Genomic DNA, 27,882 nt, shown 5'->3' with positions numbered 1-27,882 from the left:
ATGGCGCTCCCCGTGCGGACTAAGTTGAGACATGTCTTCAGCTTCATTCAGAAGTTAAACTGTCCTAAAAGGACCGTGTGTGTGGGAGTCGGAGCGGAGAACAAGGTGCGTGGAGACATTTGATTTAGCGAGAGAGTCGAGTTTGGTTTTCAGCTCTGGAGGCTGAAACGCTTCGGTGTGAGTGTGTGTGTTTGTGTGTGTGGAGAGTTAGCTACTGTTTCTTACAGTAAATTCATCTTCCCTGTTTACTGACCCTGAGCTTTATTTGTCAAATATTCGCTTTTAGGCTATTCGTCGCTGTTGTCGTGGTTTTATTGAAACTCGCTGTGTGTGCTGTTTGTCCAGGTGGAAACTGACCTCAGACCAGGTGACTGTAGTCTGAGTTTATCAGCAGGGGGAAATGATAGACTGTGGTGTAGAGGAGGAGAGCTGTCTGTGAAGGAGGACACCAACATGTCAGCTGTTATAATATATGGATGTAATAATGTAACCTGCAGCACATGTGGGTTTTAAAGAGCTGCAGATAAAGCTGCAGGTCTGCTGTGGCAAAGTGATGATAAATCATAATATGAAAGTCTGAAATCTTAAAGCAACATCTGCAACATCAGAGCTGTTTTTGAAATGACTGAAATGTGACTAAAAGTAGCAGAGATAGAGAGAAGATCAGACTGCAGTAAAAACCAGTAATATCTGGTTATGCTGGAAAATTGGTACAGCCTCAGTGTTTTAAATCAAAGGAGGTTGAATCACCATTCACATATAAAACCTTCAGGAAGTGTCAGGCTTACGTTTCTTCAATGTGCCTTTAACTCTATCAGTCGTTCTGTCTGTAGAATATTTTCAGTACAATGTAAAGTTTATCTAAATCTAAATCTTTATCAGTCTAAAATGCCACAATGTGACAAAACTGACGTAAAATCCTCTCATATTGAAAATATTAGACATTTTTGTTGTAGTACAGTTAGCAACGTTTGCCCAAGATCATCTTAGTATTTCCTCGGCTCAAACCACATGTAGTTCATTCTGCGGTTAGACAGAAAAACTAATATCTATGTCGGCCAATGAGATCATTATGACAGTTTATTATAATATCTTGTGACAACACACACAGAGTGTCAGACAGATCTACAGTATGTGACCTTCAGAGCAACTCCAACAAATTCAAGACATGTCACTTGATACACCAAAACAGTTTCAGCCATCTTGCCTTCATCGGGGTCATTGGGCTCATTAATAATCAATTTTAAGATAATAATTTTCATATTACAGTACAAAAATAGATATCAACCAATATGTTAACTTTTTATTGATATAAAATTGGTCATTTAATCGTTGCTATCTAAAGAAGAGAATCATTTTCTCTGGTCATGTGAGGTTAAATCTGCTGCTGTGACAATAAAAGTGATGTTTTAACTTCTTCTGTTGCTAGAGAACGTGATTGATCCATATTGATTATCAGTATAATAAGCAGCAGAAACGTGTATTTTCGGGATCAGTCCTCTGCTTCGTCCTGTCGCCTCGGTGCCTGTAAAAGGAAACATGTGGAGAATACTTGTGGAGTCACAGTGGAGGATTTTGGTGTTTTGTCACTTGGTCAAAGAGTGAAAGTTATTTTTTCTGTTCCTCACAAGAGGAAGTAAACATGGTCGCACCCGGTACCTGGGGAAAAGGCATTCTGGGAAACATAAACTCATGTTGAACTGAACAGGGCAGGACGAGTAAAACATGTCGCCACATGAATTAAACATGACGATGTTTGAGTTTATCTGTCATAACTTCTATTAAATCATTATAGTGAATAGATACTTGTTATGCAGGACTTGTCTATGGTTCATGCAGGAATTATGGATTATTTTCCTTTTCTCATCTGTAGCTATTTTCAGTTTTTGTCTTTGTCTCTCTTTTTATTCTGTTCCTTTTTTACTGTTTTTCAGTTCACAGATAGAAGAACATATTCTTCAGTGTATAATACAGGCCTTTGAACATCTATATTACACTTTTATTAACATATCATCTCTCCGTTCATTAAACCTGATACTGTTTTCTTTGTCCGTCCTGATTTTATTATTTGGAGCAGTTTCCTGTCGGTCGACATCATTTCCTCCTCGGTAGCTGCTGCTGCTGCTGCTGCTGCAGTCAAACGTCTTTTAAGAAAACGTGCCTCCTATAACTCAGCTGAGGGTTTCCCCCCGTTATTGCACGGCTGCCTCGGTGAAGCTAATGGGGTGTTAAGGCAAACAACGAGTCCCCGGGCTCCCGTAAGAATAACCGGTGCGTTTCAGTACAACAACGATGCTAATTACTGAGCTGCTCTTTTTGCCTTTTACAGTGGAGAGCCTCTCCCGTCCGCCCGCCACAGCCCTGTTGTTGGGTGATGTACGAGCTGTAATACAGTACGTGCGTTCAGTTCACCGCTGTCCCGTCTGTGTTTTGTTAAGGCCTTGCTCTCTGGAGAGGCCGGAGAGGTGTGCATGCAGCGAGAGGAGGAGGAGGGGGCTCAGAAAGCATCACAGCAGTGCTTCATTACCAGCAATAACATCAGAGATGAAGTGTTGGTTTTCATTTGTTTTAATTTTCTCCAAATGTGGACGGGCGAGTGCAAACACCAGCGTGTGCTGCTCACAATGCGGCCGAGGTGTGATGTGCGTCAAACAAGATGCTTTTCTCTGGACGTTTCTCTCTCTCGGCCCTGTGTGGAAAATGTGTTTTCCAAAAGTCGGTGAACCTCAGCGGACTGACACAGAGACCGAGTGTGACCTCTGTCAGATGCTTTCACTTTGCAGGGAGATGTTTGTGTGTCGCAGCTGTGCCTTGTTCGTGTCTTCTGCGTGTGTTTTTTATTTTAAAAAGTGGCGTCTGTTTGTGGTGAGAAGTTGTCGTTTTCATATGTGATGATGGTAACAGCCAGATATCAGCCAGATAACCTGCGGTAATTTGACAACAACACATGAAAGAATCAGAGAGAAACACGAGCAGATGTGAGACGAGGAAACAGCAGGTTTCTACAGCCACTTCTCATGAAAAGACATGCAGCTACTTTTTGTATGGATGATTCATTATCATTATAATTCTTTATTTATTAATCAAGAATCTATGACTTTTCAAAACTGTTTTCCATTAACTATTAAAAGGACAAACACACACACACATACAGTATACTATGTATGTGGTTCAGAGCTGCTCGGTGTGTTACAAGGTGAGGGAATGGAATTTCAAAGACATGGATGTTAACCAGATGGGGACAGTCTAGGATGTTGGGGTGCATGATGGGAAATGTAGGCTAAGAGGTGAAACAGTGTTTAGTTTTTATGTTTTAGATTTAAACATTTTTTACAATGAGTTACTGTGGATTTTTTCAGTGTTGTGTGTGAGGTAGTCGTTTCGGGAGGTGTGTTTCACTTTAGACACTTTTATAAATATCCACCAGAACCATGCAGGATGCATTTAAATGTTTGCTTTATGACCAATATTTTCAGCAGATCAATTTTCCATGAAAAAAACACTTTCCTTTAGGACTACCTTTTTTTTCCCCCCAGCCTCCAAACAACAGTGTATTGCTACACACGTCTGAACTGCACTGTAGCTGATTCACTCAGCTCACTTGCGGCTGCAGCATAATTAGGATCCATCATTTGCTGACCTGTCTGCAGTGAATGCCTCATCTTTATGGAGCAGTAAAATGGCATTAGCAACACTGTTAAAGGGATACTTGACCCAAAATCAATAATTCACCAATTTTCTACTCACCGTCATGCCAAGGAAGGGTTCGGAGAACTTTCAGAGTCTTCAAAACGCTTTTGGAGTTCTCTGTTGATGTTTGTGCACATGCGTGAGATTTGCTGCGAGATGTTCGTTCGTCGTTGTAAACCATTGGATGTTTGACGTAAACACGGAAGAACATCTCGCAGCAAATCTCGCACAGCCACTGGGAACTACTGCTACAACAAGGCTAAAAACAGAGATCACATTAATTTTTTGCAACAACTTTTTCATGTGGCATCTTCAGGACACTTGGGTCAGTACAGACGAGCAGTATGGAGGTATCTGGATGGTTCATAGTGTGTGTTTTGGACGATTCAAAAGTGAACTCTATCCGCCGCCATTATATGAAAATCCGTTGCCAGCCGGACCCCCCCTGGAACTCCAAAAGCGTTTTGATGAGTCTGAAAGTTCTCTGAACCCTTCCTGGCACTCACTATCATGAGCAAAAAAATTGGTGAATTATCGATTTTGGGTGAAGTATCCCTTTAAGTTTATGAAGGAACAAACTCATTACTATCTCTAGCTTAGTTTTTTTAAATGATAATTATGATAATAGTTATCTTTAATACTTTTATGATTGGAGTCTTGTTTTGTCTTGTAAATGCAGTGATGTGTGTTCTGCTGGTACAGAAATAAAGTAAATAGATACTGGTAAATGATAGAATTAATAATGTATTCTTTTATTTATTGTACTTCAGTTGTGTTGAGAAGAAGCAGATATTTAGAATCTGAACCAAAATGAACAGATAATCTCTGCAGCACTGTCTGAGTCACTTGGTTGGAGCAGAAACGTGTCTCCACCTCAGGCCTCTCGTCAGCTGTAAACTCAGGGCTCCCCAAATGAAGCGTCCCCTCCTCGCCTGTGGTCTCGTCCTCCTGTTATTGGCTGATATCAGTCCTGTCGGGCCGCGGGCTCCAGGAAAAGAGGAAGTGACTTCTAATTTGCCTCTGTGTTCTCCTCCTCGGCTCCAAATTCACTTACTTACTTACTGACTCGGGTGTCGGCTAAAACCATTAGAGCGGCTGCCGCGCCACATGGGAGAGGCCGGGCCGGGCCGGAGCGAGGAAACACGGCCTCCCCTTCGAGGACGTTCATTAACTGCCCTATTTATTTTCAACTGTCAGAAAAGCCCGCTAATTCTCAGCAGTCCCCTCTGTGTAATTAGGTCTGTCGTAGCGGTTCTGCAGCCAGGACCCTCACTCAGACTCAGACAGTCTTAAAACTATCCCATATGTCAACGTATCCCCTCTCTTTTAGAAAACCTCCACATCACAAACCAAGCTGAAGCCGAGGATCAGTCTGCAGAGCCGAGCCCTCTCTGGTGTCGGGGGACTCGGACTAGCTTTCCCATGTTTTCCAGTTTGTGCCTTTAACTTATCGTCTGACATTTTTAATTAAAACCTACTAAGTATCTGGTATCGCACTCGAACAGACGCTGCCTGTGCAGGAGCAGGAAATGACTCCACACTCTGCCCAATTACATATCGATAAATTTATGAAGTGTGCGCCCCCTCCTTTTTTTTTTTTTTGTGCTGCTGTGTTATGAGTTTTATGTTTTTCAGGTGTTATTAGCTCTCCTGTCACTCACTTGTTTCCTGCACGCGAAACAAAATTAAACATGTCCATTGTCAACACAGAGCAAGAAGGAAGTGGTTAAATGAAACTATTTGAAACCGTTTTGGACAGAAACAAGTAGCTCTGGCATCACTGTGTTTATCCAAGCAGCAGCAGCAGAAAGACGTTACATATAGAAGTTAATCTGCTCTGGACCTTTTTTCTTTTTTTCTTTTTTTTCCAGCTGCACACAGCTGCTCCACATGTGATCACGGACAGAGTGAAACATACCTGGACTTTTACAGTGGAGCTGCAGTCAGTGATACCGGTCCTCTGTGAGCTGCTGTAAATAACTGGAGCTGTTATCAGGCCGCGATTTGTGACTTGTTGACTTTCAGATGACAGCCAGTAGCTGTGAAGTGATGGATGCTGGGAGTTATTTTCAACTAGAGGAAATAATTCAGTGTTCAGACAGATGTTAGACACAGTGTTGTGTGTGTTTTAGTAAGACTGCTCTGCAAACAAAGACGATCTCTGCTCAAGTTGAAGTTGTACCTGAATGCATCGTCATACATCCACAGACGCACTGTGTTAGCCAATCAGATGTAAGGAAACATTTCCTGTACCTACACTCTTATTCTCATGTTTACCTAATGATTTACTGTGATTATTATTTTTGTTGTGACTTTTCTCTTATCTAAATTATCTGATCAGTCTATAAAGTATTGATCTTTATTCAAACTGGACTTCATAGATTGTATTAGTAGTACTTGAAGCAGAGAGCGCCTGACTGCTCCATTTAGATAGATATACTTTATTGATCCATTCCCATGCTGGGAAATTACTGTTTGTTGGGTTTTTTTTAGATAAAGTACCTGTTCAGGAGCTTTTAAACATAACATGATCTTCAGCATTTCAGCTTTTACTAATCAATTTGACTAACGAGTTCAAACAGGTGCTAACTACGGTGGTAACTAAGGCCCATTCACCTGAGTAGCAATATTCTCCTACAGCATAAGACACCACCACTACCACCAACCCTAACCCACTTTTTTTCTCCTTTTTTTTCTTTTCTCCTCTCATTTGTACTCTATAATAATCAAAAATTGTATTGGTAACTAATGTGATTTACTTAATCTTGTCTGAGATGGACAAGGGCACCGCAAGGTAAATTCATGCAAAACCGCTGATGTGTGTTCCCGTTGGGAGCAGTTTTTCATCAAGCAGTCTCTGCATTTACCTCTAAAACAACTCTTGTCTGGTAACGTTCTGTTATTATCTCATAGCATGGTGAATGTGCAGGTCACAACTTGTCCACCAGAGCGTTTTGGAGTTGTTGGATTGTGTATTTGATGAGTTTGATGAGGGAAACCGAGAAATCCCATTAGCCTCCGTAGCGTAGCTCTGAGCAGCTCATGGCTCTGCTCCGCCGTTCTAAAAATAGTTTGCACCGACAATTAAAGGTAACAAACCTACTGCTATGACTATAGGGATTATGGCAATGGGCCAATTTGCCAAAATGTTGAACTATCCCTTTAAATGACAGCATGAGACACCACCTCTTTTTCATAACACATCATTATATACATAAATGCATAAATATTGGCCATGTGGTAAAAAAAAAAAAAAAAGCAGCGGACAAAAACTACTTCTTTGCTGCTGCATCAGACATGAAATATGTAAAAATGCAGGACTGTTGTGCAAATTAGCAACATACTGGAGATTTTTGATGAAAAAGGCCATAATATTTGGACACAAGGTTGAAAACGGTTGTTGTAATTTTAAAATCCTTTTTAATGTTGATAATATTAACATTTATGTTCCTCTCTAGTTGTGTGTGCAGCCATCTTGCTGGTGCATTCTGGGAAATATGATCACACCCCTTCGTTTGCAGTGTGCTCCTGAATTAAATCCTCAGCTCCGCCCCTTCATCTGGAGGAGGATCAGGAAACCTCCACCTCTGACGTGAAGGTGCAGAGTGGAGGCGTAGTAGCTCCAAGGGGGGAGGGGCTAAGAGCTGGGAATGATCTGTTTTATTCTGGGCTTTGATACAACAACACAGTGTAAAGTTTGTACTTTCTTCCACTCATTGTGTGTCCTCCTCCTTTACTGTACGTCAGCAGGTAACACCACGACCACGACCTTATTGATTCAGTATCGGTTGTCAGAGTTTGTCACTTCCCATAAACTGGAGGAGTCGTTAAACGTTTATTTTTTTCTAATGAGCCAGATTACAGTTTCCTGTCTCGGGCAGGCGCTGCTCCTATTTTGGTTAACCCGCCCCCCACCCCCCCTTCAGGCTGCATTGAAGTCTGGATCCTTCAGAAGCTGCAGCCTGTTAGGAGGCTGCAGGCTGCTGCGTCCTCCTCCTCCTCCTCCTCCTCCTCCTCCTCCATCGCTGCTGCCCGGGTTATTTTTGGAGCTCTGTCGGGCCCGGTCTGCGGGGAGTGCTGTTTTTGAAGGGCCTCCAGTCCCATTAATCAGCCCAGGGACCCCACGGCGCGAGCGGGCCCCGAGCCCTGGCCCGCCACACTGCAGCGGTCTGTTCCTGTACCCCCGCTCTCTGCACAGTGTGAAGCTCAGAGGAACCTCATCAATCTCACCTGTCCCACACGTCAACCGCAGATTTAATCAAACGCTCCTTTCGGGCCTCAGACTCACCCCCCCACCCCCTCCTCTCCCTCCCTCCCTCCCTCCACCAGGGGAAAAAGAGAAGAAAACTGCCCACGTCTTGACTCAAACGAAGTCACACTTTTATTCTTATTTACCCATTTTTATTTTTATCACATCGCAGCCTCCTCCATCGCTTTATTTCCCTCTTCCTGTTTTATCCACAGCTGCTTTTTCTTATTTGTCCACATTCCTGTGTGCTCAGTTCACGTGTGTGAATACGTGTTTTCTCTGTGGTCGTATGCACTTTGTTTCAAGCTGTGGTGCGTTCCCACACTTGCTCAACACACACACACACACACACACATATACACACAAGCTTTTAAAGACAAGAGAAGCGAGGGAGGGAGGGAGGGGGTTATACAGTAAACCCCATTTCCTATTTGATACCTCAGTGAAGTGCAGCTCTGTTGGTCGCCGCGTTAACAGGTCCCAAAGTGAGAAGAAGACAGAGATGAAGAAAGATACGGTGGACTGGGAGGGGGCGGGGGGCTACGGTGTGTCACGGTGCATGTCAGCGTGATGCCGGTGTTAATGGGGTGCATGGGGCGCTCAGGACAGAAGAAGAACACTGGATCCTGTGTGTCGGTGTGCGTCGTTAGACCCCGGCCTGATGCTCTGCAGCTCTGCAGCTCTGCAGCTCCGGCGCTCAGATGTGCGGCTGCTGCTCCGGCCCACAAAGAGCTGACGGTAGTTCACAGCGGGGTGAGGCAGCGGCGCTCCCAGAGGTGGCTGCGATCCTTGTTGAAATTGGCAAAAGTGAAACGTGGGGGCGACTTGCGGACCCCGCTCATCAGCCCCTCGGTGAGAGAGTTGTCAGTGGGCCACTCCAGGACTTCTCCGGCTCTGATATGATGTATGAGGCCTGAAAAGAAGCCCAGAACCGATCCGAGAAGAGAAATTCACTGTTTTGTAGCTCGATCGACCAAAACCAGGGCTGTGATTAATAACACAGTCACTGGCTGCAGGCTGGGACAAGCTGCAGCTGCTCAGCACTCAGAGTGGAGAATGTCTCGTGTTTTTCTCAACACGCAGCAGATTAGAGTCAAATAGGCAAAAACAATCATCTACAGAATGAAGGAAATAAATGAAAATGAACAGATTTATTTCTCCAGTAGACTCAGGTTGACTGGATCATCCACTAGTCTGTTGATTCAAGTTCGTTCAGTATCAGCGTCTGAATTGGCTGATGAGAACCGACGTGAACGCTTTAACAGGAAGGCGCTGTGTGTGTGAATGTGGCTTCCATTGTAAAACACTTTAAAGGGCTGATAAGACGAGACAAGTGCAGATAAGATGAGATAAGTGCAGCACGTTTACCAGATCTACAGCCCATTCGTCATTGTCTATAAACCCTTCAGGACATAATTCATAGAAGAATAAGAAGAGTATCAGTCCGACCAGATGCACAGATCTTCTTAATAAAACCAAGTAAGATACAGTCAATTGGAAAAAGAAATATATGATAGTATATGATTCAATTTGTTCATTTATTTGATTTATGCTGATTACATCTTTCCAAGTGCATGTGGGTCCATATTTTATTTATGAATCTGCCGACTGTGAACGCAGCCAAAGCTCTGGCCTGCACAGAGAAGAGGAATTAGATGTTTGGTGTGAGTTTAGTTAGTAGACAAGGTTTTTTAAAATCTCGGTTTGATTTCACAGTAGAAGTTGAAACCGCCTGATTTCCTGTCCTTATAAACCTTTGTGCATGTTTCTGTCTTTTGTGATACAGGACTGAACTCTGTGAGGTTCATGTCTCCGGTCCCAGAAGCCTTTGTGTCATCGTTGCACATTCTTCTGTAGGGATGTAACTTCATTTCATTCTTGCTCACACTTCTTCATCCTTTTATTTCCCTCGCTGCAGAGAAACGTGTCCTGGAACTAGATCTTCTCTGGACTTTTGGGAGAGCCGGCGTTGATGCCTTTTTGTCCTTGAACGCAGTGAATCGGCTCCAGTTGATCATTGTTTTCCATTGAATAAACGCAGCAGGATCTGGTCGTGGACTCGTGGCGCTGGTCATCCCAACGCCTGTCCCATAGTTTTCCCTCCTCCCCATTGTTGATCCTCGATGTCAGCTGTCAGATTCATTTGGACGGACACCTTCACAGCTTCACCGATGTTGATGTAGGCAACGACTACAACACTTGCGGACGCACGTCTGTGTTTGCTCATGACCTCCGTCCCCGCGGATAAGTACCACACACGTACGCACACTGACAAATGAACGCATATTTCCCGGAAAAAGGTACAGCAAAGTGTGAAAACACGGCCTTTTTTAGTGTATATAACCTTCTAGCTGTTGGCGTTAATGTCACACACACATGGTGCGTAATGTATTCAGCATATGGCAGACGTGGATGAAGAAAGCTTTCGTCACCTTAGCGACGACGTAGAGCGGCGACGCCGACGCTGCTGCCTGTCGGTGTGAAATATGAGGAGAGAACAACCGGCGTCTCCGCTACAAGTCGTCAACAGGACTAGCCTCAGATGGAAAGACGATAGAGGACGGCAGACGATGCTGCAGACAGAGGAGTCGCTCATTAAAATGGACGAGGAGAGGTCGTATCCTGGTTCTGTCCTCAGGCCAGAGGAATTGAGACATTACTTACAGCGAAAGAATCTGCGGTCAGATTCTCTTACTTGTCTTTCTTCAAGGTTTTATGCCTTTATTTGATCGAGGAAGTGGAGAAAGAGACAGGAAACATGGAGGTAGGAAGATGAAGTAAGTAAGTAAACAGGCCAAGCCAGGGACTTGATGCCCAGTATCGTACATGCTCCAACCACTGGACCCCCCTTTCTCATCGTAAAGTAAATTTTGACCTTAATTTAGGGAGAAAGACAGGATGTTGGGAATCGAGCCCATGGCCACCATAAATTAGGACTAAGCCCAGTGGGCGCATCCTCCCTTCTTTTTTGGTTTTTCCATAAACATACAAACTGAACACAATACAAACAAGCAAATATACAAAAACAAACAAACAGTGGCCACAGTAATCATACATCTTGTAGAAATCCCTGATGTAAAATGTACACAATCCACAACCTACTTGGGAATAATTGCATACAGTTATATAGGTCTGTTATGGGAGGTGTCATAACACCTGAATAAGGAGCGCTCAGGCCATTACAATTGACAGTGATGCAACAACTAACCATCTAGAGAGAAATAAGTGGAAAAAGGATACACATTTTCACCATGAGTAATGAGTAAATAACAATCGATCACCAAGTAGAAATCTAACCTCACAACCCCAAAATATAATTTTGCCAATTGTCAGTGCTGCGACCGTTCCCTTTAAAACAATATTTGTGAGTCTTTTACCAGCATATTTAAAGAAGGGTGTCCAGGTCTTGAAGAAAACTGCCATTTTACAAGATATTCCATATGAGTTTTTGCCATCCTATAATTGTAGGAGGTGCATTACTCTAATCCCTTCTTCTGCATGGAAAACCATTATTGCAAAGATCTTCATGCTCATGGATAATGACTCCTAATGACTGTGGTCACTCTCCTGGAGGGTAGTATTTGTGGATTTGAGGAAAACGTTTTTTTTCCCCCCATCCATACATTCATGTTCCCCTCCGAATGAACTACAACTCTCATCAGGTCAACATTTAACTTCCTCCGTGCTTGAGATTCCCATCATCCTCGGCCGGACTTTCATTTTACGGCTAGTCGGCAAATGTCGTCTTTTGTATGTAACCGTACAGGTAGTATTTAGTGGGTTTCAGGTCTTTATTCACATGTTTAAATCTGCTTAGAAATGATTAAGTCATCTGAACTGGTGCTTTTGATTTACCCTGCTGGATTTATGCTGCTGACCACAAGGTGTCATTTCACCATCCTGACATGAAGTCCAGCAGCCTCCGAGTATCTGAACGCTGGAAAGAATTCACTTGCGCAGGTTTAATATAGTTCATGGCAAAGTAAGCAAGATGATAATATTTTATTACTGTTGGCTTTGCAGCGCGGTATTCATTACCAGCATTAATTGCTTTACAACGTTTACTGTCTCCTCTGTCATCGTGCACCGGTTGATTTACCTCCTTGCGTATCTTACTTTCTCCTCCAACAGCAATAGAGACGCATGTTTAAAGACGCTTTAGGTAACGCAGCGGAGGTGTCTGCTGAAGCGGCGCGATGCGTGATAGGCCCCTACAGTTGCCCGGTGGCTAGTTAGCCGTGCCGTTGACTCTCATTTAACACTCGATTGGCTCAAATGACACCATTACCATGTCTGCATGGCTAATGGCTTCCCCTGGGGGCCCGGGCGGAGGGGGGAACATGCGTTTGGCGTGTCAGCTCGAGGTGAGAACACACATGAGCCAGACTCGGGGCCCCGTCCGCACCCAAATCAATCCTGACACCTCTTAAGAGGCTCTCAGCATCAATGGCACTCCAGTGCAATTACCCCGTCGGTAATGACATAAGCACCCAGTTCCTTCCTGCCTCTCTCTGGCCCGGGCAGCGACCAGGTCCCTCAGGCCAGTAGAAGGAGACTTCGAGGACCTCGCCGGCCTCAGAGCAGTTGTTATTCGATCCCTTCAGGGTCCAGAGATGGAGAAGCTCTGGGCCACGCTGCAGAGAGAGCAGCTGTTATCTGATCTCAGATGCTGTGCTGAGCCTGTCCCTCAGTCAGATTGAATGTGATGTAGCTCAGCAAGCTGTCAAGATAAGCGATGTCCCAGCAGTGGGCGAAGAGGATATCCTCCGAAAAAGCTTCAGGTTTTAATGATTAGTTATGATAACCTCGGAGAGTGCAGCCGGGGAAACACGTGATCGCCAGTCAGATTTGAGGTGATAACACGGAGATCCCTCGGGTTTTGTGGGCGGAAAAGTTTAAAAATGGGCTCCTCTGTTGAAATGTCCAGGTGTTGCTGTTTACAACACATCAACACATCTCACGCAGAGCGAAAAACAAACTGAACCTCAGAGTTATTGTGGGTTGTTTTCTTTGAAAATGTTCATGAGGTCATTACGTTGATTTAACTTGGATCAGATACAGTTCATGGCAAACAGGAAAACTTAGTTTGATGAAAAGTATCATGGTCCAGTAAAAAGGTTCTGGAACAGCTGCTAAATGGACTTAATGATTAAAACCTGTTGATCACTGTATGTTAGTGGAGTAAAATCTGAATGTAATACAGCTTCATGCATTTTATGAAACCCAAGGAAGGAGGTTCTGTTCTGTTTGCTTCATTTTGCTTCTTCTGGGTTCTGTTGGGTCATGTTGGCTCATGTAGGATATTCTTGGGTTCTGTTTATTGGGTTTTATTGACTCCTTTTGGGTCCTGCTAAGTTGTGTTGGGTTCTGTTTTCTATTTGGTTCTTTTTTGTCCAGTTGGGTTCTTTTGGGTCCTGTGAGGTTGTGTTACATCCTGTCTGTCATGTTTAGTCCTGTTCGTTCTGGTCTGGCTCTGTTTGCAACTATTGAGTTCTCTTGGTTCTGGGTTGGGTTGGGTTCTGTTAGGTCATGATGGTTCTTGTTGGATCCTCTTGGGTTCTGTTTGCTGCTGTTTGATGGTTTCTGTTGGGTTCTGTCGACTCCTTTTGGGTCCTGTTGGGTAGTGTTGGTTCCTGTTTGCTGTTGTTGGGTTCTGTTTGGTCCAGTTGGGGTCTTTTCAGTCCTGTAAGGTGGTGTTACCTCCTGTCTGACATGGTGACTCTGGTTAGGTCTGGTTGGTTTCTGCTGGATCATGATGGCTCCTGTTGGATTCTCTTGGGTTCTGTTTGGCCCTGTTTGTTGGTTTCTTTTGGGTCCCATTAGGTAGCGTTGGCTCCTGTTTGATCCTGTTGGGTTCGTTTCAGTCCTGTAAAGTCTTGTTAAGTCCTGTCTGTCATAGTTACTCTTCTTTCGGTCTGATTGAGTTCTGTTTGCAACTATTTCTCTTGGGGCCCTTTGAGTTTTGTTGGGTTTTATTGACTCATTTTGGGGCTTGATAGGTTGTATTACATCCTCTCTGTCATGTTAGGGCTGGTTGGGTTCTGTTTAATCCTGTTTGTTGGGTTATTTTGGGTTCTATTGACTCATTTTGGGTCCTGTTAGGTAGTGTTGGTTCCCGTTTGGTCATGTAAGGTTGTGTTAGCTACATCGTGTCTGTTGTAGTTGGTGGTTGGGTTCTGGTGGAAACTATTTATCTTGGGGCCCTTTAGGTCCTTTTGGGTTCTTCTGACTACTTCTACTGTTGGGATGAACCAAATTATTCAGAGCTGGACTTCCTGTTTTGTTCCATTGTCTTGTTAATACCTTTAGCATCACACCTGTAACAACACGGCCCATTGCACTGTATCAGAACCATATTCTGTCTTTTCATACGTTGTAAGTAAACTCTCTCTGTCACTGTGTAGATCTAACCTCTGTGCAAGAGGTACGTTTTTCATCCAGCACACACTCCCACCCCCCCCCTCCTCACCCCAACAAACACACGATCCCCTCTCACCTTCTCACCTGTGAGTCTGAGCTTCCTGCCAAGCCACAACACAGCTCCTCGGCCGGGAGCTGAATACCGGTCTCCACTCCACTCTGAGCTCTTCATGTCCAGGCACCAACAAAAACACACAGCTCCTCCTGGTCTACTCTGAGCCTTTGAGTTTTTCCGCTCTGTCGAAGCTCTAATCTACTGTGAAACGGCTCTGGTGAAGAAGCCTTAGATTTCGGATGCCATCGCGGTTTCATGTCTCATGACAGGTACCGATCTGCTCACCCTCTAATTGTATCATGCGGTGCTCGGTGCCACAAGCGGCGGTTAAGACTCTTCCAGCAGTGCAAGCCGAGGTTCAGCGGAGCCGGTGCCAGGAGAAATGAGGCGGTCTGGCTTTCGACCGGGTTCTGCGAAAAGAGAAACACAATGTTTGCCCAACGCTCCCTGTTTCTTTCAGAGGCGACCTCAGCTCCAACTCTTTTTCAATAAGCTCCTTGTTGTTGGTGTTGGTGATGTTGTGGGCTGCATGTTGTATTGTACATTGGATGTGTTTCTGTGGGCCTGCCTGCCTCCCCCCTCTCTCTCCCCTCTCTCTCTCCCAGTGTCCTCCCCTGTTGTGGTAACGGAGGCCTTGAAGTTGCTTGGATGGATGTTAAGTGTTATTGTTGGCCGGTGAGGTGATGCATTCTTTGTGCTGGATGTGTTTGGGGGAGAACAGAGGTGCTAGCCATGGAGTTAGCATCTCAGTAATACAAGCGTGACCGCAGCTGGCCTCTAACCTGCCAATAGTTTAGCACTGACACTTCAGTCTCTGCAGGCGTCTTTCCAGTTGTGACTTTCTCACCTTTTCACCTTCACCCTCTCTCTCCAAAGACTCCTCTCTGTTTTTATTGCTGCTTTTCTTGTTGTCGAAGACACATTTTTATATTGACAAACTCTTACTTGATGTCATGACTTTAATAGAAGGCAACGGTCCACATCTGGTTGGTTTATAATGATTATCCCAAGATGCAATCATTTCATTTGATCGTTAAATACTCGTGCGAATATCATCACAGATCGTCTTTAGCTCACCAAGTCTCTCGTCTTCTCCAGGAGGCTTCAGGAGGAGGCGGGCGTGTGTTTTCTGGGATCCAGCCAACCGGGGTGCCACATCTGGGCAACTACCTGGGCGCCCTGGAGAACTGGGTGGCCCTGCAGCACCAGTACCCGTCGGTGCTCTACAGCATCGTGGACCTGCACTCCATCACTCAGCCCCAGGACCCGACGCAGCTCAGGACCAACATCCTGGACATGGCCGCCAGCCTGCTGGCCTGTGGCATCGACCCGGAGAGGGCGATCCTCTTCCAGCAGTCCAAGGTGATGCTCCCCTATGCTCCCCTATGCTCCCCTATGCTCCTTGTTTTTATCATGTGAAGCACTTTGAGCTGCTGTGGGCATGAAAAGTGCTATACAAATAAAGCCTGAATGAAATGAAATGAAAGATAACCAGGAATACAGTCATATAGATGTGATACGTTACAATCACAATCGCTTTAATGACAACATAAAGTAGCTAATTAGCATCAAGTGAACAGATGTGCATTTAGTCTATGATGAACATTTGAGCTTGTTTTCCTGAAAATCAAGTATAAAACATAATCATGTAAACATAATCAATCTACCAATAGTCAATCAATTATATTTATTATATTTCATGTAAACAATGCAATACAAAGTGCTTTCCAGAATAAAAGCAGTACAACACAAACAGACCAATTAACAACCAAGTAATAAATAAAAATGTTAGAAATAAATAACAACAGGGTAAAATACTGAAATAGAGAGTTTTATTCAAGAGTCAAACAAGAAATAAAAGAAAGGATTTAAAAACTGCAGCAAAAATGAAGATATGATGGGAATAATAAAATAATAATGTACCAAAAGAAAGCGAGTGTTTCAAAGTGACTAAGAATAAAAAAAAAGTAAAATATCATCAGTGTAAATATCATGCTGTTAGTTTAATCCTGATAAATGTTCCTGAGATTCATTTCCCTCTGCAGTTTGTCACGTATCATCGGTGTGTAATGAATGAGCCACATGTTCCTACACACACACATTCAGCTCACGTCTGCACATTTACTCTGGAACGTCGAGTCAGATCTCAACATAATCATAGCTGCTACACTGAGATGTCAGTGGGTTAGAAATACAACAGTCCTGCTATAAATCCTCCTCCTGACGGTTTATAACGTCCCGGTTCTGTTTAAACTGTGTTGAAGAGGCGCTGAGCTCGCTGTTCCTAATAAACTGACAGCGGACTGTGTACACTGCAAGTCTCTCTGCAGGTTTGTCATCTAGACGTTTGGCTGTGTCAACTGTTTATTTCACTCCTGTGTTTACCTGCTGTCACAACTCGCCAAAAAACGCTCTTGATTCTTATCTCTGCTGCGGCCTCGCACAGAGTGGGCGAAGTGAGACGCATAATGACAGATTCAGTGTTTACAGCTGATTCTGGGTTTTAGGTTCAGATTCACAGCTGTTTCCTTGAGTGTGTGTGTGTTTTGTTTTCTTCTACACAAGTTTAGATAGCTCTGTCCATCTGTGTTTCTCTGCCACCCCCTCCTCCACACACACACACACACACACACACACTCACACACTCACACACTCACACACTCACAGTCCTATTTTTACTCCCGTTTAGCTTCATGCCACATAACTTGGCAGCGAGGGGACCCTCCTGTCGAACACGCCTGCTCCACATGTAAAAATACGTCGGCCGCCCAAAGAAAATACTCAACTCCAGAGCAAGAAAGAAAGAAAAAAAAAGAAAAAGAAAAGAGAGAAAAAGGAAAAAGAAATAAGAGGAGAACAAGTGACGGGCTGAACTCGCTGCTATCAGAGAAGAAGCTGATGAATCAGCAGATCTGTGAGGTTTTTGAGTAGTACTTTGGTAACACTTTACAATAAGGGTCCCTTAATTAACTTATGTTAGTACATTATTAAGCATTAATGAACTGTTTACAGATATTAACAATCATTATGTATTACTTGAATGAATTAATTAATTAATTTATTTAAAACAGGGACAATGCACAAAAAACATTATCTTGTAAAACAAGAAGAGATGCTTTGAGCCAGGTTATAGCAACAATTGCTAATTTCCGCCTGTAGTCACTTAGGATTAGGAAACACATTAATTAATGTAGCCTATTAGTAAGCAGTTAATTAATGTTTACTACTCAAAGTTAGTTACTAAATTATTAGGTAGTATAATAAAAGTTGAATAATGTAATACTTATCATTATGTATGCATTACTCAGCATTAATTAACACATTAGTTTATACATTAATGCTTAATAATACTAACTAACGTTAATTAAGGGACCCTTATTGTAAAGTTTTACCAATAGATTTTTTCTGTGGAGAACCAACTGTTCCTCCTCCTTTCATAAATCATAAGGAGCCGTTGCCATGGCAGCATCATAAGCCGCCGCCGGTGCCGCCATCAGTACGATGATGCGTAACGTTAGCATATCTCTCTTGTTGCGGTGCATTCCTGCCACGCAGCATGAATGGAGGCCTTGTTCTTCCCCTCCAAAGCCTTTAAATATCAGAGTTTTATTGCACTTCAGCCCGTATCCATCTCTTCCTGCGCCGTCAGCGACATCTGTCCCGTCTCTCGTCCGTCTGCAGCCTGTAATGAAAACCGACCCCCCGACGTGTTCGTTCGCCCTCAAATCCGGCTTTATGTCCCCGGACTAGACCCGTCCCCGCTGTCTGCCGCTGACGTCACGCTGCCCAGAATGCTTTTCAAGAGCTGAGATAGAAGAGGCCAGTGTCTATAAACTTTAATTTGCTAAAGCGGGATGATATTTCCTGCAAACACACACACATGCACAAACACACACACATGCACAAACACGCACACATATACACACATGTGCAGTGTTTTCATATCGACAGCCTCCATGAAAGCAGATATGTTGGAGTTAATTTACCGCAGCCAGATGATGCACCAGATACGCTTCATTAACATTCACGTCTTATCATTGCTTATATGATTATTATTATTACTACTACTGCTGCTCTGTTTTTAACCACATGAAAAACGTTTTTATTTAATTAACTGCTTCAATAAACAAATCGACATCTTTAACCTAAAGGGCAGATGCACAGACCTGCGCGACGACAATAAAAGCAGATGGTGCGTTAGAAGTCGCAGGAAGTTTGGAGTGTGTCCCTGCTGAGAGATTTGAAACGCAGCTGTTTACTGTCACACACACACACACACACACACACACACACACACACACACACATAGACACACAGACACACACACACACTGTTGAAAACCTTGTTAAATAAAGAGTTAATAATCATATTAAAATGAAATAAATCATTATATTGATCTCTGAGCTGGAGGTAACGGTGGTGTGTGGTTGGAGTCAGGTGTGAGCTGGTGCACCTGCAGCAGGGAGGGAGGTGTAGAGGGGCAGTACCGGTGTCTGCCACTAGGAGGCGGTAGGGAGTCGCCGCCCTCCTCCTCTTCCTCCTCCTCCTCTTCCTCCTCCTCCTGTGTGACAGCAGAGCTCTCCGTCCATTCATCTGCGTTTGTTTAATGTCTCCACTTAATTCATTTCTTCTGTGAAGCTGCTCCGGGGCTCCAGGACTCAGGCGGTTTGCAGCTTATTGACAAACCTGCTATTAGTCCGTTGTCTAAACTTATATCTACTACATTATTATATTATTATATTATTATATTATTATATTATTATATTATTATATTATTATTATTATTATTATGTATATTGAGTATTTATAGAAATAGTTTCTCTGGCTCATCCAGACTCACAGACCGACTGTGATGTTTGTTCTCAGCTCAGCGGAGATGAAGAATGAAACAAGAGGAGAGAGAAAAACCACAAAAAAAAGAGAACGCAAAAAGCAAATTACAAACTACACAAAGAACAAACAGCTCCGTCCTGTGCAGTGTGTTAATTAACGAGCCGACAGATTTGCAGATGGTCGTTAGTTGATTACAGAGAGTTCTGCTGCTGGTTGGGATACGTAAAGAAACTGAAAACTGTGTGTGTGTGTGTTCTCTCCTGCAGGTGTCTGAACACGCTGAACTCTCCTGGATCCTCGGCTGTCTGACCAGTATGCCCCGCCTCCGACACCTGCCCCAGTGGAAGGTCCAGTATATACAATATTTATATATATATAACACACACACACACACAAAATTGATCAGACTAATGATGAGTCACTGGTAAATGATGTACAGTATAATAAATATCTATAGTAAATATCTACTTTTCTTTTATAAAGAAGCATTTTATGGAGCTAATTTATTCCCTAATTTTGGGGAAGACGTACTGGTGTGGGTGGAGTTCTGTTTTGTTTAGTTTACAATTGAGTAAATACATTGTATGATGACGTCACCTCAGATTATTTTAAATTTTAAATCCTCACTGATTTGATCTGTGATCATATTTACATGTGATTATAGAAACATTGTTACATTATGATAAACATATTTTAACCATTTAAATGTGAACTAGTAACACAACATTTACTTAACGATAATCCTTTTTTAAAGACATTATTACATAATCAACAATTATATAATGTATGTATTATTTTTTTGACCAGTACTGATAATGAATAATTGATTTAAAATATGCTGTACACTGATGATTAATCAGCATTAGATCAACATTAAGGAAGTCAGCTGTAACACACATCAGTGGAGGCTTCTGTACAAACTGATAATAAATGACAATATTGTAAAACACAAAAATGTTCATAGTAAATGATAAATATAAAGTTCATAATATGAAGTTTAAACACCATAACAAGGCTCAGATGTTCACCTGGAGCTCACCTGCTTTACGTTATGGACAGATATTTTTTTTTTTTGTGATCAAGTTTTTATTATTTCATCCCCCCCGCCCGTTTTACAATATGCCCACATTAAATCAAATTCACAGTTACTTAATTGACATATGTACATACACCACCTTAAATCATATATATATATACCACCGTACATCGTACATATACCACCATATACATCATATACAAAATGAGTATGTCATAACCATGTGGGCTATTGTCCCACCCTTATCCCACCCATACCACCCCTACCCCTCTGGCTTATTTCCCTCCCCTCCCCTTCCCCTTGCTGGATTTAGTCTCTGAACATAAAGGGGGAAGTACATCACAGTTCAATTAATTAACACAGAAATGTCAAGTCCCCTTGTCCCTCTCCTCTTCTACTAACAAATGTCCAAAGAGTTATGAGTTACGTTATGGACAGATATTGATGCTGTAGCTCACAGATCTGAAGTTATAGATGATTTATCAAAGCTTCGGGTTCGGTCGGAGAATCAATGTTGTGTTATGATTTTGTGGCCAGCTTCACTGTGTTTTTTGCTCATAATGATAAATACGTATATATATTTTTTAATGTTTATTACATTTTCAAGAGATAGTGGCTTTGTTTTGTTTTCTTTGAGGAAAAATAATTTTTAGATTTATGGAAACTTTTTAATGTTTGTTTGAACTTTTTTAACATCAGGTATATTATAGTTGTATTTGTTAATGTATGACATATTGAAGATGCGATTTCCTGTGCGTATTTTGTGTTGTTCCTTGTGGAGCAAAACTAGTGTGTTACTATGGTACCAGCTAATGGGGATCCTTAATAAACAATTAAACATAAATGACAAAACAAACAAACATTTGGATCACATAATATATAATATGTATATATAAAATGATAGATTTAATCTTGTAGCTGAACACATTTGATACTATTAAAGTCGACCTTTAAATCCAGCTCCTGTTTCTATGGTTCTAAGTTTTCTGAAGCCAAATCAGATGTCAAACAAGCTGAAGATGAAAATATATTCTATATATTATACATTTATACATGTTCTGGGGTTGTAACGGAGACTGTAGGTTGCCCTCCTCTCTCCGTCATGCTGATTTAATTATCACAACTTCAAATTAAAATTATTCTTTCTTTCCCACCACTTTATTCACATCTCTGTTTATTTTATTCTTTTTATTTCTCTGCTCCACCTGCCAGTTTTTTTAATTACAGTTATTTTCTCCGGCCACATGCAGTTTTTAGTTTTTTAGTGTTGTGTTGAGTGGGAGCCAGCCGCCCTCTGAAAAAAAAAAAAAACACCTTTTTATTCTTCTTGTTTTCCCGACAGCTGAGTTCATCTCAAACACGGTGGAAAAACGTCACGAGAACTCGACCGTGGGCCGTTTGTCTGAGAATCAATGAGTCGTAAAAGTGAAAATGGCTCCTCGTGGGGGGAAGGAGAAGTCAGCTGCAGGCTGCGTTTTTAGTTGTTGTTGTTTTTTTTATTATTATAATTTTCCTTTCCTCCTTTTTTTTTCTTTTCCTCTTCTGTCTCAACATGTTTCTCTCCATCCTTTCCTTTCATCCAGATGAAGAGCAAACAGAAGAACGAGGGCAGCGTCGGCCTCTACACGTACCCCGTCCTGCAGGCCGCAGACATCCTGCTCTACAAGTACGTCACTTCTTTCACTACTCAAATCTAATCAGTTCATCCTCGAGTCCAGGTGAAGCTTTTTACCAAATAAAAATAGATAAATAAATAAAATAAACTCCCTGAAGGCATCATAGTTACAGAGATACATTAGACTGGCCTCTTCTCTGCTGGGTTTTTTTAAATCTCTTCTTAAAACCCACCTCTTCTCCTTGGCCTTTGTTCCCTAGTATGACGTTGGCTTGATTTGATTAGATTTTTATCTTATTTTATTGTTTCTTTTATTGTACGGCTATTATTTTACCCTTGTTATATGCCTTTTAAATTATTTTATCCGTTTTTATATGTGTAATTTTATGTAATTTTATTTTATGGATATTCTCATTCATCCAGGTCATCGTTCTTTCTGGGCAAATTGAATCATAGGCAACTGGACTTGTAGTCAACTTGTAGTCCAGTTGCCTATGATTCAATTTGCCCAGAAAAAAAAGTGTAATTTTATGTTTATGTAAGATGTTGTGTCTTTATTTCTGGTACTTTTTTATTTATTATCCTGTACAGCACTTTGGTCCACTGTGGATGTTTTAAAGTGCTCAACAAATAAAGTTGGATTGGATTGGATGAGGCCAAAACTGTGTTTCATGAGGTCACTGTGATCTTGACCTTTGACCTTTTATCACCAAATGCAGATCAGGTCGTCGCTGCATCCTGTTTAACCTTTGAACAAAATTAGAAAGAAGTTGTGTTAAAGAGTTACTGAGATTTAGATGAATATGACGGATGGACGACTTGAAAACAACATGGCCGCTCTGACTGACTGACGCTTAAAAACATATTATTTCACACATTTTTCACAGAATGAGACTTTAAAGCTGAGAAACTGACTCAGGATCAGTGTTTTTTTTTACGTGAGCACAGTGAAAATTAATGTTTCTTATAAGTTGATTTCTTCATCTGTTTCTCTTCAGACCATCAAACAGCTAAAACTCTCATTTCCTGTGGAAGCAGATAAAACTCCTCTGCTTTTATTAAAGACTGAGTGAACGCACCGACGACTCCTCAGGTTGTGTGTCTGTGTGTGTGCATGTTGACACCTGTATGTGTGTATATGTGTGAGTGTGCACATGTGTCAGGAAGCTGTGTGTTTGTGTTTCAGGTCGACTCATGTCCCGGTCGGAGAGGATCAGGTGCAGCATTTGGAGCTGGCCCAGGATCTGGCTCGGATCTTCAACCACCAGTACGGCGACGTGTTCCCTGAACCCCGCGCCCTGCTCAGTACGAACACACACACACACACACACACAGACACACACACACACACACATACATACACACAGACACACACACACACACACACAGATCGAGCCAGTGATCGGAGCATTCGGTTGCTTTTCATTTTTATTTTCTTCCAGTTTGAACCTCACGGCTCATTAATCTCACACTCCAACACTAAAGACGCTTCATTAGCGTCAGCAGCTGTTTAAGTCCGATACGAGTCCTCACACTGCGCAGAGACGTTTATACCGCTCATTAATGTGTTTATAGAAAGTTGAGTCTTTAATGGAGAGAGAGAAGCGGGGATTTCTGAATTAAAATGTTTTAAAGTGTCTTTTTTTTTCTTTTATCCTTTATTCTTTTAAAACAAATGAAAAAAAGGCAAATTTTATTCATTTTGGCCTTCATCTGAATGGACACAATATAAAATGGTACTTATTTTCATAAAAGCATGTATTAAAAGAGTAATTTCTTTCATTTTGAAAAGAATAATAATATAATAAACTTCACTTATTATTCAGTTCAGAGAGTTTGCATCGATCGATCGCAGAGCAGTGATTTATCTTCTTTACTGAAGTTCGGCCGCTCGCTCTGCAGAACAGCCGTCGTCTCATAATCTACAAATCTGGACGGTTTTATGACGTTTGGACGGACTGAAAGTAACTTTTTTACCACCATGTGTTTGTGTTATTGTTGTTGTGTTGAGTTGAACATGTGTGAGGATTTATAAAGACATAAGACTCATACAGAATGTGCCGATGTGAGTGTGTATATGAGCATTTACGCATGCATGCACACGCATTTGTATGAGCTGGAGTTGATCCGTAAACATGTTAACAAAGAAATGAGTCTGAACAGAAATCATCTTGTTTCAGTCAAAAATACTCCTAGAAATTAAAAAGAAAAAGCGTTTTGTTTTGATGAAGTTCAGATCAAATCGTTCAAATTTTTATAAAATAGTTGAAATCGATTGATTTGCATCGGTTGTTTTTACTCTGCACTGACAGATTCTCACTTGTTATTCGAGAATAACATTTTAATTGTGAGTTCGGGGAGGTCGACATCGCTGAGGACTCGTCACTAAAATGAATTCTATCATCAAATCCTGTTTTTTAGTCGCTGGAAACATCTGGAAACATCTGGGAACATCCGGATGAGAAAGAAAAACAACAAATGTGAATCGCTGCGTGTTCGGGATGGATCCATTTATTTAATTTAGATTTTAATTTGATGATCCAGCGGTGGAGACAGGAAACGACAGAGCGTGACCCGCCTCAGAGGTCGGAGCTGAATCAGACCTGACGTGACCTTTGACCCCTCGGCCACAGAATCTCCCTTGTTTTGCAAAAACTTTATTTCACAGAGTCGTTTTTTTTTTTTTTTACTTTACGATCTTTATTTTTAACTCGTGTGTTTTTGTCGTCGCCAAAACCTTGGATGGAGATGAAGAGAGAGGAGGGAGCTTCGTGTTTTCTTGCTGCCGCCGCCGCTGCTGCTGTTGCTGCTGCTGGGAAAAAAAGTCTGTAGGAGGAAATTAAAACGAGAGGGGGAAACTCGTCGTCGTATCTGAGGCCAAACAAAATCAAGACGACCGCAAAATTCGGTGGTAAATGACGGTTGTAATCGTCTCCTTTCATGAGTATTGTTCCGCCTCTTTGTAGCTGTTGTTGTCTGTTCGGGAGACAAACAAGAGAAAAAACAGACCAGTCTTGTTTTGTTGAAGACGTCACATGACATGAGGATGTAAAAGTTCAAATACCAGCCTGCAACCCTCTACTGAACCTTATTATATCATATTTTTGAATTATTTCTATGCTTACTAACATGCACACACATGCACACACACACACATGCACACCCCCTCCCTCCCTTCAGTTTGCCCCCAGTTTGATTCTCCTTGATTATCAGTATCATAAAAGCACAAGATGGAGTCAGTCATGTGTGCAGCGCAGCTTTGATTAAAGAACCGTCGTCTTCCTCCTCGTCTTCCTCCTCTATCAGAACAACAGAGTGATAATAGACCAGAGGGGATGATGTCACCGCGTGTGTGTGTGTGTGTGTGTCTCCACCTTCCCTTTGAAACCAAACCAAAGACTGTTTTTTTTTTTTAGATTTTCTTTCTTTTTTTTTTTTTTTTGATTCGGCTGTAATGATGACGTCTCCGTGGTGATGGAGAGCATGTGATGCGCAGGGCGACAGATGTGAGATGACAGAAAAAGAAGAGCTGCAGCCTGAAGCATGGGAGGAAGGACGGGACGGGACGGGACGGGGTTGATAAATAAGGAGGGAAAGGAAACCCCGACTCCTGCCGTCCGCTCATCACCTCACACTGAGACACGTCTGCTTCACACTGAGACTCACACACACACACACACACACACACACACACACACACACACACACACACACACACACACACACACACACACACACACACACACACTCACACACACAGACCAGGCTGCAGTAATGAAACTGTAGTTGTTCATCCGTCTCTCCAGCGTCGTGCCTCTCACTTTATCGTCCTAACTTCCTCTGACTTTAACAAGACTCAGATCCACATGATGTGTCAAACCGGCAGCTCGTCCACATCTGCACTTCAACAACGTTTACAACAACACGACAACAGGCTAAAACAAAACGTTTTTAGACCCGTAACAAATAAAACAAAGAGTCTTAAAAGATTTAAAACCTTAAAGAGTTTTAAAAGTCTGATTGAAGCAACAGTTTTCCTGTAATTTTCTGTTTTATTCTCTGATGTGTTTTTAGTTAGAAGAAGCAGCAGCAGCTCAGAGTTTCTGCTGCTGCTCCTGTCAGACCTGAGCCATGGCCGTGGCCGTGGCCGTGGGCGCTCTGAGCCCTGCTGCTCGTCTGGCAGGACAAACACAGGCTGTTCTCTGTTCTGCACTGCTGAAACATGTTTAAAGACTTAGAACCACAGTTCATTTTGATTTATAATTAATATTCCTAATTAATACTGTTTTTTTGGATCTTGACTTTCTACGTCTATTTACTACTTCTGCTTCTCCGTCACTTCTAATTCTTGTTGTACCTCTTCTACTGCTTCTACTACTACTTTCTACTTCCTCTCCTATTACTTATTCTACTTCTTTATATTGCTGCTGCTTCTTCTACTAGTTCTCCTTCTTCCACACTGCTTCTTCTACTACTTCTACTTTTTCTCTCTTCTATTTTTTTTATTCTTCTGCCTTCTTCTACTTGTTCTTCTCTTTCTTTCTACTATTTATCCTTCTTCTTCCACACCACTACTTCTGATACTTATTCTACTACTACTTTTTCTTTGTATTGCTTCGTCTACTACTTCTGCTTTTTCTCTTTCCTATTTTTTGATTCTTCTACCTTCTTCTTCTTATTATTTCTACTTCTTATTCTTCCTCTTTATACTACTACTTCTACACCACTACTTCTTCTACTTCTTCTACTTCTTCTTCTACTATTTCTACTTATTTCTCTCTCTCTCTACTTCTAGATGTTCTTCTACTTCTTCTTCCTACCCTACCTCCAGTCTTTGAGCCTCGTCTTGAATTTTTTTTTAAGAGCAGCAGATGAAGGTTTTTCTCTTTTTTTTCTCTCTTCTATTTTTTTATTCTTCTGCCTTCTTCTACTTGTTCTTCTCATTATTCCTACTTCTTATTCTTCTTCTTTCTACTTCTTCTATTTTTATCCTTCTTCCACACCACTACTTCTGATACTTATTCTACTACTACTTTTTCTTTGTATTGCTTCTTCTACTACTGTACTTCTGCTTTTTCTCTTTCCTATTTTTTATTCTTCTACCTTCTTCTACTTCTTCTTATTTCTACTTCTTCCTTTTTCTACTACTTATACTTTCTACTACTACTTCTACATCACTACTTCTTCTACTATTTCTACTTATTTCTCTCTCTCTCTACTTCTAGATGTTCTTCTACTTCTTCTTCCTCTCCTACCTCCAGTCTTTGAGCCTTGTCTTGAGTTTTTTTTTTAAAGGAGCAGATGAAGTTATTTCTCTTTTTTTCTTCTTTACTTTGACACCAGGAGTCATGTTATTAAATCCTGTAGCTGCTATGTGTCTCATTTAGAAATCAATAATTACTTTTTAAAGTCTCTCCTCATCTCTCTCTCCGTCTCGTTCTGCTCCGCAGGTTCCACGCGGAAGGTCAAATCCCTCCGCGACCCCTCGGCCAAAATGTCCAAGTCCGACCCGCAGGCCATGGCGACCATCAACATCACGGACTCGCCCGACGACATCGCGCTCAAAATCCGCCGAGCCGTCACCGACTTCACCTCCGAGGTGACCTTCGACCCCGAGGCGCGTCCCGGCGTGTCCAACCTGGTGACCATCCACGCGGCGGCGGTGTCCGTCGGCGTGGAGACGGCGCTGTCTCAGGCCCGAGGGATGGACACGGGCGCCTACAAGCGGCTGGTGACGGAGGCGGTGGTGCAGCGGCTGGCGCCCGTCAGGGAGGAGATCGGGAGGCTGCGGGCGGAGCCGGCTCACCTGGAGGCCGTGCTGGACCGCGGCGGCGGCCGGGCCCGCGAGCTGGCAGCGCCGGTGCTCAGCGAGGTCCGGCAGAGAGTCGGGTTCTGCTGAGACGCTGCTGGGGCTGGAAAATAAAGCCACATTTATAACTGCAGGTCTCGCTCTGTACTTAAAGGGATAGTTCACCCAAAATTCA

At 42.5% G+C, this 27,882-nt stretch overlaps 1 protein-coding gene across 2 annotated transcripts; it reads left to right on the top strand.

Moving 5' to 3' along the window:
* On the top strand, positions 1-27,882 carry wars2 (tryptophanyl tRNA synthetase 2, mitochondrial; the record flags this gene model as incomplete). Of its 2 annotated transcripts, none has more annotated exons than XM_083997165.1 (6): positions 1-105; positions 15,513-15,776; positions 19,514-19,594; positions 21,867-21,949; positions 23,085-23,203; positions 27,349-27,882. In XM_083997165.1, the coding sequence occupies 6 exons, from the start codon at positions 1-3 to the stop codon at positions 27,795-27,797; spliced, it is 1,101 nt and encodes a 366-aa protein (XP_083853291.1). In that variant the 3' UTR covers positions 27,798-27,882. The 2 variants fall into 2 exon arrangements, with proteins under 2 accessions (XP_083853291.1, XP_083853292.1); XM_083997166.1 differs by lacking the exon at positions 1-105 and adding an exon at positions 7,235-7,288.

This window comes from Trachurus trachurus (genome assembly GCF_905171665.1).
Source record: "Trachurus trachurus genome assembly, chromosome: 21".
Taxonomy (NCBI): domain Eukaryota; kingdom Metazoa; phylum Chordata; class Actinopteri; order Carangiformes; family Carangidae; genus Trachurus; species Trachurus trachurus.
Note: the sequence above shows the minus strand (reverse complement) of the source record. Positions and strands in the feature narration are given on the sequence as shown.